The following is a 13680-nucleotide window of genomic DNA, read 5'->3' as shown; positions in this document are numbered from 1 at the left end:
ATACAGGCTTGGGTTCTGCTTAACCCAGATATTAGAATAAAACAAAAGCAAAGGGTAAAAGGAACAGAAGAGAAGCAGACCAAGATTTTAAAAGTAGTTTTATTTTTCCAGACATTAGACTGGTTGACAAGAGTAAAATTTATTAATCATGCTCTAATTATAAATCACTGCATCCAGGACATTGAAAATAAGAGTTGATTTTAGGTTATACAATATATACAGTTGCTCTGCAACTAAACAAAATAAAAACAACAGAATTGAATATTATACATCTCATAGCATTCTAAGCTGCATTTTAAGTGTCACTTGCTCCTTTTTAAACAGTTAACACAGCAACCTAATAGTCTGTCTATTAACAGGATTTTTGAGTCATTATTTTAATCAGATTTGAAAAGTTGTATGAAATATGCCAAAATTTTGGACTTAAAATTCTTGATTTTATATTATAAATAGATATCTACAAGCTCTAGAATTTCTTTTTTCTCTGCCAGAGGAGAAAACTTTGAGAAACATGGGAAATCAAGGGATAAATTTTGCTTAGCTGCTCTTTATTGGTCCTCAGGATTTTATCTGTCAGCACTGGTAGTGCTATTAAGCTGTAGTCTAAAAGTTTCCTAGTTTCTAAGTGACCAGTTATGACATTTTCTTGTATTCCTCTTCTAGCAGAACTCAAGGAAAATTTGCATAATTTTTTAACTTTACGAATTGTTACATACACTATAAGATTCTGTGTTAAAAATACTGTACATTAGGAGATCTGTGCAAAATAATATGCCCATTTACTCTCTAGACTCTATCAGGGATAGAAACATACAAAATAGTGTTGCAAACTGAACATATCAGTAAGTGAATAAAACTGTAGTGCTAAACTATTACTCTATCATTTTACTGGGAACTTTGAAAATACGGACTAATTTGCTTCGACTTGCAATAAAAATATCTTGAAACATTCCAGTTTGTTCCCCGTTTATACTGCAGCAACAGCACGTAAGAGGTGAAAGTTACACGTCTGCGTGGCTGTACCCACACGCCTGAGAGGCATCAAGCCACGGTACCATTCAGGAAAGGTGGCACCAGGTGAGATCAGTGTTGCTCTTCCAGCACCTCTGCAATGTGATTTTTCTCCAAATGAGCATATATGGTGGTGGTGGCCTGCTTTCCATTGCATATGAAGGGGCCAATTTAAGCACCATTTGCCAGAAATTCAAAGTTCTCTTGATAAATCTAGAGATACGATATTCACGAAACGTGATCAAAGCCAATGTGACCTAGACATTGATTTTTCGTATCCTATGCCTCAGTTTCCTGTAGCATAAGCCAAACCTGGTACAATTTCACAATATACAAACATCAAAATGACGTCAGATTTGCGTTGGTGTTTTATATTCCATCAACCAACCAGAACTATCCATGGCCTAGCCTTCGCTCACGAATCAGTAAAACAAATTTAACAACAGTGTAGCTACCATATATGTGGGTATACTATATAAATACAGAGTGACTTGCAAACTATCACTGTTTGCAAGGTAGTGGCACACAAACTTTATAAACCAGAACATAACATAGTGTACTTGTGAGGTGTCAGATACCTTATTGACCAAGGATAATTACCTAAGTGTTCCACCAAATCTGTTCTCCCTGTGAACACATTGCTGGATGATTTAAGGAAAATTCAAGAATTTAAAAACAAAGTCTAAACGCTATAATGAGACAAGTGTAAGAAAAATGCTCTGCAATCCATCATCATAGTTAAGTACATTTCAGGAAATGCAGTTTTCAAATCCTTGAGTTAATGTAGTAACTCATTAATATTGCCATAGTTTAGTTAACCAGCAGTAGTCACATTAAATGACCGAAACGGATGAAACATACATAAAGAACATTCAAAAAACAGGCTCTACACACGTGCAGCATAGAAAAACAAAACAGTCTCAAGCTCACAAAATTAGAACTAGAAAGTTCAACGACTAACAGATTTCAGATAACTTTAAGCAAATATCTACATCCATTCTGAAAGAAAGAAGTTTCTCCTGTGGTAAACTGAAATACTTTTCCACTTTTACCTGGCCAAAGACACACGATTAAAATAATTTCTTCTGCAACTGTTGACATCCTGGATGACAGCCAGTATGGCAAGATGCTGAATGAGTCCAATTCAGAACTACACAGCAGCTCGCACGTTTTGGTTCCAACACTTCAAATGGTGTTTGAAGAATTGGACAAATTCACTGCCCTGTTAGATGCACACGCAATTTCTTTGACTGGGGAAGCAACACTGAACTGTAGCACTGTCATGTTACAAAAGGTAGAATAAAATTACAGTAATCGATAAGAACATTCATAATGTTGTGATACTCAGACACATGAACTTTGATTGTTAAAGCTTTTCAGTTCACCTTGAAAAATACAGGAAGAGTTGGGTTTTTTTTAAAAGTGTAAACTGCTTATGAGAAGTTTTCACATAGAAAAAAGTTTTAAAAGTCCCAAAATCAGAACGATGGCAATAAAAAAGTAAACTACAGTACCTAGAACTTGGGCAGTGCTCTCGCAAGGTGTCTGCAGATAGGTAGGTGAAATGAAATAGAACAAAACTTATTTCTGTGACCGCTGGAAATGAGAAATGTCTCCATTTATCAGTAGCAATTTAGTCAACAATAAAGTGCACAAATGATACAGGGAAAGCTCCTTTCCGACTGGGATCTCCATCAATATGACCAATCTGAAAGAGTCCAGATATTTTTCAAGTTAAATCTCAAAATGCTATTTCAGTATCATCAAAATAAACATCAGTGAACTTCCTGCCTGTAGTACAACAAGCCTCTCCCTACATCTTTTCTGCAGTAGGAGTATTTTTGAGAATAGGAAAATTCAGTCCTCCACTGCTGCATCATTTCAGTGCAATCTGTAATGCCTGGCAGCTCATCTCAGCCTCTGTTAAGTTGCTTCTTTAATCACTGCAAGGTAAAGGGGTGTATCAAACTTCAGCTGTTTTGGGCTTCACATGGATGTATTTATGTTTATACAGCATTATTGTCAATTTAGATGCAATTTGCAGCCCTGTTCTTTGCTAGTTAACAGATTAGGGCAAGTGTTTTCATGCACAATAATTTTCCAAGATTTTGCTTTAGCTGATGAGACTCTGGAATGTAAATAGTTGAGATGGTTTCCCTGCTCAAATAGACTCAATCTCAGTCAGCTGAAGAATTAGGACAATACAAAGCTCTCTTCTGAGGCCCACTATACAGCATCTCTAATAGTAGCAGATTCTGAAATTGCTGACACCACCCGAAAAATTTTCTGGATCACGCAGACCATGTCCCCCATATACTGTGTACCCTATTAATTAGATTATTTTTTTTTCTGAATGAGAGAAAAGCTAAAAGCTTGTCTGAAGTTTGATTTTTTCTGAACAAAATTAATTTCTGCAATCAAGTTTTCATGAGATGAAACGTTTCTTTTATTTGGAAACCCAGCAGGTGATCTTATGAAGTCAGTGTCAACCTCTAGATTTCATTTCTTTCTTTTTAAGTGTGTTGACATAAAATGCAAAATACTCACCCACCACTCCTGATCTTCTTCACCATCAACTACAATAATATCTCCCTCTGAAAAAGTCAGCTCATCTGGGTTATCTGCTACACAGTTGTAAATTGCTTTTACTCTCTTGGGTTTAGTTTTTGACTGAAATGAAAAAAATAAATAAATTTAAATAATACAGCACAGAAGAGACAGAGCAGACTTGGAAGTTGATTTAAAGAAAGTTTCAGAACTGCGTCCAACCGTTATTTTTCACAGCTTAGAGTTCAGCTACATCTTTTATGCTGAGTGCTCGTGCTTCAGCTGAATTTGGCAGCACCCAAAGCTGTTTGGAACCACTGTGCCAACAACACGGTTCCAGGTTTCCCTTAGATATCTTCCATTTTGGCTCACCCAAACCTGTTTTCAGAGCTCCACATCACTGCAGGGAGCACAGTTTTGTTCAGAAGATGGGGTGGTAAGGACTGAGTTCTGTGCAGCAAGAGTAGCAGCAGCAGCATTAACTGGGGGAGGCCTGAGCCACCTGCCAATACACTCCTTAATTTGCTAAATCCACTTCAGTAGTGTACAAACCCTCCAAAACATCCTCTGCCTCTCAGCAGTGCTCTGAAGACCGCCAGCTGCACGAGTCATTTGGCAGCTCTTTCAAAGAGAAAGTTTAGTAAGGAGTTGCAATATTCCAGTGTGGCTGTGGGACTCCAAGCCTAGCTGTGTTCTGTGTTAAATGATACCAAAACTGTTTTGCTCTGGTTTCAGAGAATCCACCAGCCTAATCTCACACCTCTCCCAGTGTAACTCAGTTGGCTGCTGCATTTGTTTTCAGCCTCCTCGTCCTCTGTTGCAGACCAACAATAATGCTGCCTACACAGTGTTTCCATGCAAAACAAGCCAGCACAGGTGAAGAGACAGGACCTGGAGGCAGAGTGTAAGCTTTCTACCACAATCCACACTTTTCCCAGGCATAAGGAGGAAAATATTGCTCCTTTCTACTCTAAGATGCCAGAGCAGAGCTGTAAGTGCCATTTAGGTCAGAAATGGCTGTAATACAGTAAGTGTTTGGGACAGAAACTCCAGATGGGATAAGAAAAGATGGTCTCATCACCATCCTGGAGTCCCCCAGGGACCGGTCCCATGCTCTTGTTAGGTCAGCCATGAAGCAGCAAGTTTGGAGAGGGAGAAGAGATTCCATTCACAATTCTCTACCAGCAAAATACTCTGCTGTGGGCAATACTGCCCAACAGGCTCTTCATGTGCCACTTTGTTAGAGCTGAGCACCATGCAGAAAAAAAATGGGCCATGTGGATGGGGAAGGAGGGAGGCAGCATGATGGTTACGCTCCTCTGTGAGTGCCCATTTGTATTCTAGTGCAAAGCCTGGCCTGCCCAGGGCAGGCACACCCTGAGGCTCTCTCACCCCTGTGAACTGCCAGCCTGGCATGGCAGCACAGCAATTTTGGAGACACTCCTTCTCAGACAAGTGACAGTCTGAGGCACAACCACCTTTTAAGTCAAAAGGAAAAAGCTTCACATCAGTACAAGGGTGATAAAATGGCTAACTTCAAAGTGCAGCAATTACAGGTATTTCTTGTTCTTTAGAAGGCAAGGAAATGAAAACAGATCTCATTCCCAGAGGAATAAAATCTTCCAGGGAAGTTTCCCATGTATCTACAGTCTGATTTAAAAAATCTAAATAACACACTGGGGAAAAAAGAAAAAAAAAGATGAATCAAGAATTTCCCTCTGCTAAACAGGTTACTGGGTAAATGCACTGTACAGGAGATAACCCCCTGGCTACACTGCATATACAGCTAGACCCATCTTTTCTTTACTCACATTTCCACAATCATTTTCTAAATCTGGGCTGACCTCTGGATTTTCTGGCAGGGTAAAGACTTAGCAAAAAGTGCTGGAGTATAAGGCTAAATGGAGCAATTTAGCCAAAGAACTTTAGCTAGACTGATCTAGCTAAAGCTCTTTAGCTGAGGGGCCCTTGACTAAATCTCAGCTAAGATGCTTTAGCTAGATTGATTAAGCTAAAGCACCTTAACTAGCACACACTCCCTGAGCCAGGTTTTCCTTTACTCTCTGTCCTGTGACAGAAGAAAGTCACCCAGCTGAATTTCTCAGTCACAAAATTCACCCCACTGAAGCTTTAGAAGCATCTAGGAAGTCATATTTGTTCTTCATGCTATGTAGTTAATATTAAACGGTGAAGATGCTGACCCTAGAAACCAGTCAGGACAGCCCATTCACTCATAATTAAAGCATTTTGTCCTATTAAATAAAAAAAATAAAAAGAGAGAACAATACAGAAACTACAACAAATTCAATTGATACATAAAATCAGGTAAGGAGCTGTTTCAGAACGACAAATGTGTAGGCACTGCTCACATCTGAATCCCAGCACAGCTGGGAGAAACTTTGATCAGGATCCAACAGCTTCACAAAGTAAATACAGCAATGTAAGCAAAAGGGATAGATTTTTTCACTTTACACTACTTAGAGCATTTAATTTTGTTACGATCTAAAACATGAAAGTTATTTTAATGCAAGACAGACAGTAACTTGGTTGAACAAGTGGGGGAGGCAAGAAACCAGAAAATTTTGTACTCCCAACTAATGCAAGATGAACTGCAGATTCTCCAAGGCTTCTCAGAGAAACAGCTAACAGGAGTTCTAAGAACTCAAGACCAGCATGCAAGGCTGTGCACACTAACACGAAGTCTGTTCTGGAATTGCTATTTCAGTGGACATGGTTAAGGAAAAATGGATGAAGGGAGAGAGACAGAGGACTGAAGAAGGTAGGTCTTTTCATTATAGCCCATTAATAAGACCATCATAGAGCCAGGAACAATACATGTCCTACCTCTCTATTATTTACCCACCAAACACACTCCTGAACAGAATGTAGAGCATGAAACAGCCCAGACCTGGTCACATGCATCATCTCAGAAAGTATGGACTCTATACTGTCACTTGCTTACTTCAGAGAAATACTGTCATGATCAAGGATATGGTGGATGTTTTATGTCTATCACACAAGAAAGCAACAGAAAATTGGAGCAAGGATCAAAAACCTAGCTAACTACACATAATGTACAGCTCCACTGCATCTAGAAATACATCCCTTTACCTACACCAGTAAAGAGTACAGATACTAACACGTGTGTTATCACTCGTGATCCTAGACTGAAAATAACACTTAAGAGCACAAAAAGGCTCCACCATCAGATCAAGAGTCCATCGAAATCCAGTCTCTCTTTTCTAAGAGTCTCTAACTCTGAGGTTTGGGGAAGGTGGAGAAAAATATAGAACATGTCCACGCATTCCCCTTCACCAATTTCTGTTGGGGATATGCTTACCAAGAGATTTCTCTCCTGTCACCAGGTGAATGCACAACAGAGAGATGCAAAGAGAATCAACTGCACAAGGAACCAGTTTCTTTTTTTTTGAGCTTGACTCCTACTAGCCTTGTCTGAAGCTGTTTCATCCAACTACGTGAACAACTATGAGTATATCTGCTTCCATTATAAAAGTAAGCACCAGAGTTCCCTTTTTATTTACTTCAGTGAAGATTAAGAATGAAGCTACTTACTTACACTTACTTACAAGTGACTCACTCACCAAGCTCACCTACGAGTGACTAACTCATAAAGCTTATCTATCTTCAGTAAGTCAAACCACACATTCTGTGGATTAGACCCATTTGAACACCACAGAGGAACCCATACTTCTTTTCTTTGGTTTCTCTTTGTTTTTTGGGTTTTGGTTTGGGTTTTTAAATTTAAAAATCACATACTATCTTAGAGGAAATTCAAGAAAAACAAAATTTTCATAAATACTTAGTACAAGTCACACATGTACTTAAACACAGGGTACAGGCTCAGTATGCTTCATGATTCTCACACTTTCTCCATAACAGGATACACTACCATGTCTGGTGTGTTTAACAGAATGCAGATTTAATAAAATCAAACACTAGATTTTGTACTTACTATTTGTGATTTCCTTGGCATTGGTGCTGGTGGCTGGATTTGTGCCAAAGTATTTGTTGTAGAACCAGCCTGTGTTCCTGGAATGTCACATACAGAAGAAGACTCTCCTGCTAAGGTAAGTAAACCAAGTAAATATTAGGCATGCTTAAAAAAAAAAGTAATGGTATCAACTGAAACCAAATGAATTACTCTTTAAAGGACACAAATAATTTTATATTCCATAAGTATTTAATTTTTAATGGTTCTTTGTAAGAATTTTCTATTCTTCTCCTTACCAAAAGATAAACCTATAAAACAGATGAGGGCAAAGCCAAATATATCATCTCCCCATTCCTTCAGTACAGACTGTGTAGTGTTAGAACCTTTCTTTCTGACTAAAGACCAGCATTATCAAGATGTTGTATTCTTCACAGGAGACTCCTGTCACAGATAACAGGCATTAGCAAATTCCTCTTAGATACAACAAGAGGAAATAAAAAAGAATCACAGTAAAAACAAATGAACATGAAATATATAGCAGAAAGAAAAACTGGGCAGGAGAAATTCCACTACAACCACCACAGAATCTACATAAACTTTACTGTAGACATTTTATGGTGATTACATTACTGTAATGTCCCAAAGTAGAAGTTACTTTAGATAATGAAAAGTGCAGAATAAATAAAGAACTCTGAATAACAAACTCTGTTACCACGAAAAGAGTAATATTGATTTGCAATTTAATTAAAAGTGACACCTGTATGAGCTTTAGATTTTCAAACCAGAAACACATTTTTCTGTTCTAAAATGTGTATCTGAGATCTTGTTTATGACACATGCAAACAACAGAGCAAACTAAATTTTTCATAATGTTACTGTGAGGGTGACCCTGGCACAGGTTGCCTGGAGAGGTTGTGGAGTCTCTGTCCTTGGAGACACACAAAAGCTCTCTGGGCATGGTCCTGAGTGATCCACTCTTGATGTCCCTGCTTGAGGAGAGGGCTTAGACCAGATGACCTTAACCTCTGTCATTCTGCCTATTACATGGCCCCATTATTTACATTAATTGGCCCATAATTCCGTTCATGAAGAACTTGTGTATCAAGAACTTGTGTAGGCATCAGGGCCTACACATCAAGAAGAATGTTGGTCCTGATTGTATTTAAATGTGTAAGGTAAATTAAAAAAAAACCCACACCACAAACCCACGCTCTCCCTTAGATTGTTATAATGATAGCTTAATTAAAATAGAACTAATTTCTAAACCACAATTACCAGATTGTTGTAGAGACCCAGGTCCTCTGGTCTGCCCTTTGTTAGTTAAGCCAGATGACTTCTCAGTCCTGTGCAGAAAGTGAGAAATTAATCCATTTCAGAAACAAACAAAAACTTGAAAGACAGCAATACAGAGTACTTTCCAAATTATCAAAGTCTTGGCATGTCTTCAGTATATTCTGGTGACAGCTATTTTGCTTTTAAAATTACTACTTTTTTTCTGTACTTTGATTATGCCAATTGAAAGTTGCACTTAATTTAAAAAAGGGAGAATAATAATATAGGTGCAATTGATGCAATTTGTGTCTTTTCCCAAGTTCTGAAGTCCCTTTCACTGTTTTTTTAATTGTTTTTTTGTTAAAATTATGCATCCATATTAGCCTAGGCATTATAGCAAGCCTCAACAAGTTGTATCTTCCTTTTACTTGGTATGGTATATGCAATACAAGAGCTAGAAAAGGAACTTAAAGGCCAAAGATTGCTTATGTCTTTCAGTCCCATTTTGTGAATGAAACATTATTTCTTCCAAACTTTTCTCAAAGGTCCTATTTTCTAGACTTCTCATTGCCTTATTGATCTCCCCTGGTTTCTGCCTCACTATTCTGTATCTTTACTTTGCTGCAAGGCCCCAGACTGAACTCATCAGTCCCACTGAGGCACTAATGAAGTTGAGCCAATGGGGAGGATCAATTCCTATCATTTTCAGGCTATAGTAAAACAATACCATTTCTCTTTAACTCTTCCACGATAGCAGAAGTTGTCTGACTTGCTTTTATGTATGATTCACTACGTCCTTACAGATCCTTCTTCTAAGGACTTTTGCTTACCCATACTCTGCTGCTCTCCATGCTTTGTTTCCATACTTGATTGTTTTAAATTACTAAGTGTTGCTTACTGACTGATTCTCCCTCTTCTCCCTTGATTATCACTCCAGTTTGGCAAGGATGCTTTGGATATGATCCTGTTTTCCAGTGCACTTGTCTCTCCTAACTTAGTTTTCTGCAAATTTAAAAATTATTTTTTCTGTTCCAGGTCTCCCTACTTCTCTACTTTCACTCTACAAGTGAAAAGATTGAAAGGAATAGAACTTACATAAAGCATGTGAGCAGTAAATGGCACAATCAGATATTAGATCCCATTATCTCTTCTTTGTTATTAGATGAGAATTAGGACTCAATTATTCTTTGTGACTTGTTATTTCCATCACAGCTAAGCATTCTGGAGATATTCTGCAAGTTGTACAATCTTAAATCACTAGGCTGTCTTGTTTTTACTATAGAAATCCTTGTCATCTGCTTCCTTAGTGTCTGCCTTCTATTCAATCCCATACTCTAGAACACATCACTGGCAGAAGTATGCGTGCTTTATAGATTACTTGTATGCTACATATCATACAATTGATAAGTTGCTAATAATGACGGAGTATATTAAATACTAAAATGACATCAGTTACCCAGGAATAGGCTTTTTTTGAGAGATTCTACTCGGAGGTTGTGGGGGCAGTGGTGGTGGGGTTGGCTTAGTTTGTGGAGGAGCTGGTTGCTGTTTTGATTGCTGGTTCAGAGCTTCTATGATGCTGGCTGTCTTTGCCACTGGAGGTGGTGGCGCTGGAGAAAGTACATCTACAGAGGAAAGTTAGACAACAAAATGGAATTAAACTTCTATTTACCATTTTATTTCTCGTTTCGTTTCTTGGGTTCTCATCATAGGTTTTCCCCGTTCCAGGACTTACCCCCATCTAAGAAAAATACTTTACTACATGCAATCAATACCTTTAACTCCTTTGGAAGGAGGACCTCTTTGGGAAGAGGATTACCTTTTGTTACAAAAACATAAATTCATTCATCATTAAAGTACAAGCAAAGAAAATTCTTATCAAAGTCAGTCATATTCTTGAAAACTGCAGATCAGAATATATTTAATAAAGTGCTAATATTATTTGCTCAGTCAAGGCCTTCAGTTTGTGTTTTATGGAAAAGTAACTGAATGAATAATATCAGAGAAATTTAGAGGAACATCTTTTCTTAAAATCCTGTTATGATTAACAACTAACTTCACATTAGGTTTAGCAATTAATTAAAATTTCTACTGAAACCACCACAACAGCAGCTGGCAATGCATTAAAACAAATTTTGTATTCCAATGGTCTGCAAGAATCAAGCACAACATGGAGACACAGCCCCAGGCCTACATGTAACACTCACCTTTACAACTACTGAGAAATGCAGCACTGAAACTATAAAATGATGAGTTCTTTAGATCTAGTAATAGATGGTATTTCCTGCTGACCCTGCACTACACCGTACAGTCCTCACTGGAACATCAGAGAAGACAGTTTGTTACTGGATGGGAATGACAGGCCAAAGCTACAGTCACCAAAGGAGGAAGTATGAATTGTGGAAATGGAAAAATAAGCCAACTATGATTAGATACAGCAGAAGGCAAAACAGGGGAAAGTGGAAACATACTTGTAGATGTTACACGCAATGGCGGCACAGGGGGATGAATAGCTGGTGGATCAGATGAAGACCTCTGCCTGCTTATACTTTCCACTCCTAAAGAATTTGTCTTCCACATTGCATTAGATGAAGAAATTGTCTGAATACCACTGCCAAGAACTGAAGGCTGAACTAAAAAGAGAGGAAAATACTGTATTATTATTATTGCTTACCCTAAGCACAAAGTGTTAATATTCACACCCGTGCTTTTAGAAATAGTGCAGCCAGACCACTACATTCAGCAATAGGAACCACTGCATCCTGCTGGAAAACCAGAGCAGAAATCAGTCTGGTGTAAAAATTACTCAGCAAGACTTCAACCGGGAACTTCTAATATTTTACCTAAGTGTAATTTGTCTCCAGTCATTACTTTAGAATATGTTAACACTTTTAAAAGCTGAGGTTTCTCAACAAGAAGACACAAGGCAAATCTTGCTACCTTTTTTAATCCCTGACTGATACCTATAATTTTCTCAGGTACTGCAAGAAAAGGACCTCACACTCCAAGGGTGTTAGTACACATTGCTCACTCGAAGTGAAACATCAATTTTGACTTGGAAACAACGTAAAACTGTAATTCTGAATTTCACCCAAGCAAGAAGCTATAGTAACTAGTCATGAAACAGTTACAAAGTATGACTTCTTCAGGGTCTTCTTAATGATGGCATTCTTAGGCTGAAGAGCTGCCTCCTCATTTCATAAAAACACACTACAGGTTTTCTTCATAAGGCCAATATTTTGCACATATTATGCCACTTCTCCCTATTCTGCACATGAGCATCATATTAAGAAAAGATGAAACAGAGTAAGGTATGAATAAATATTAGGTTGCAGGGAAAAGCATAAAAGGCTCAGAAGACTTGGAGAACTGCCTAAAGCTATGAGGATAAAGGAGTAATAATACACCATAACATCAACAACATCAGCAATCAACAACAAGCTAAGACTGATGATACTATTATAGCTTTTAACTAAGAATATAAATTAATAGGCTAATACATTGCTAGAGTAAAGAATATGAGTTAATAATCTAAGGCAGGCAGCACGTCTTCCTGGCATGAGTTGTATTATAGCAGTGCCAAGAAGTCTGGGGTTGGGAATGAAATTAAAATGACACTCTTCGAAAAGTGCCATTTAATCAAGGGCAAACAGTGGGTAAAATAGCATGGTTGGCCATGATTAAAATAATATCAGAGGGTAAAAGTCTTTTTAACTATCCAATTGTATTACTAATTCACAGATAGACTCTAACAGTTAAACAACGTGTTCGTTTAACAACTCCTTCTCTCAATTTTCCTGTTTGGTGGGGGTAACATTCCTTTCCATCAAATACAAAAAACTTTATAGAGATATTAAGTTTAGAGTTCATGTGAAAATGCTAGAGGAAAGGAATCCACTCTGGTTAAGTTTTACATGCTACTTAACTTCCCCCAGTCTCATGCTACTCTTTTAAAGTAACCCAATACCATGCTGTTCTACTGTTCTCAGTTTTTGTACTCCCAAAACAATATATTTTAACCCAACTCTTATGCTGAAGCCATTTCTGTGAGAGTAGCAACTGACTTTTCATATCACACAGATGATCAATCTGCCATCTTAGACACAATCACTGGTGTGTGGAGACTTGCATTCTGACTTCTGCACAGTGCTCCCAAAGGCAGAAGCCCATGTGTGCCTAGAACATTCCCTAATCATATCTCCTCTTATGGATTCTGATTTACAGCACCATAGAAAACCATGTGTTTAACAATAATTTTTCTTTAATTGAACTTTACATAAATTTAGCATTCATGAAAGCTGGTGGATTAATAAAGGTATTAAAACAATGGAACACCAAACATGACCTGTACAAAGAGGACCTACACAGATTTCTCTGTGCTTCTTTACTATGGTCAAACAGATTACATACGAAGATAAGAATGAAATTCACAGCATCAGCTCTAATGGTAGATTTTGCAAGCACACAACCTTTCTGAATCAGGACAAGACACGTACATTTTACATTGTTCTAATGATCTGGGTATAACCAGTAATTGGTAGTTATATTTTCAGTCATCCAGTTAGGGTTGTCTCCACATCATGACCCTTACATTCTTATTTCAACAACCTTGAAGCATATATTAAGAGAAGACTTTGCAATGTTATAATCTCATGTTCTGCATACATTCTCCATTCTTCGAGGTCTTAACCAAATTTTCACAGCAGACAAATGCTATTGAAATTGTATCTTTAAACTGAACTCTGACAACAACATCTTCAAGTATGAAAAAACAAAATATAACAAGGAAATTGTTGAACTAAATTAATTGCAGGTCTCCTTTTAATAAATGGTTTAACTCTAGTGAGATTATTTGGGTATCTTTTGCTCAAACACTGTTGTGTACTTTCTTATAAAAA

General features: G+C 37.7%; 1 protein-coding gene across 3 annotated transcripts in view; it reads right to left on the bottom strand.

Moving 5' to 3' along the window:
- Positions 1-81: 81 nt before the first annotated feature.
- The window catches only part of ASAP2 (ArfGAP with SH3 domain, ankyrin repeat and PH domain 2), an 84251-nt gene continuing 70652 nt past the window's right edge, over positions 82-13680 (bottom strand). Inside the window, exons 23-28 of one of the 3 annotated variants that reach the window (XM_050315834.1) lie at positions 11254-11415; positions 10239-10407; positions 8786-8853; positions 7532-7638; positions 3559-3681; positions 82-2719 (exon numbers count right to left, since the gene is read on the bottom strand). In XM_050315834.1, coding sequence (XP_050171791.1) covers positions 2645-2719; positions 3559-3681; positions 7532-7638; positions 8786-8853; positions 10239-10407; positions 11254-11415 — 704 coding nt within the window. In that variant the 3' untranslated portion in view covers positions 82-2644. Of the gene's footprint in view, positions 2720-3558; positions 3682-7531; positions 7642-8785; positions 8854-10238; positions 10408-11253; positions 11416-13680 lie in introns of all 3 variants that reach the window. The other 2 variants (XM_050315833.1, XM_050315835.1) reach the window with 2 other exon arrangements.

The sequence above is a fragment of the Myiozetetes cayanensis genome, unplaced genomic scaffold, assembly GCF_022539395.1.
Source record: "Myiozetetes cayanensis isolate MyiCay16 unplaced genomic scaffold, myiCay2020 scf2-11, whole genome shotgun sequence".
NCBI lineage: Eukaryota > Metazoa > Chordata > Aves > Passeriformes > Tyrannidae > Myiozetetes > Myiozetetes cayanensis.
The sequence above is the reverse complement of the archived record's forward strand: the minus strand, read 5'-3'. Positions and strand labels throughout refer to the sequence as shown.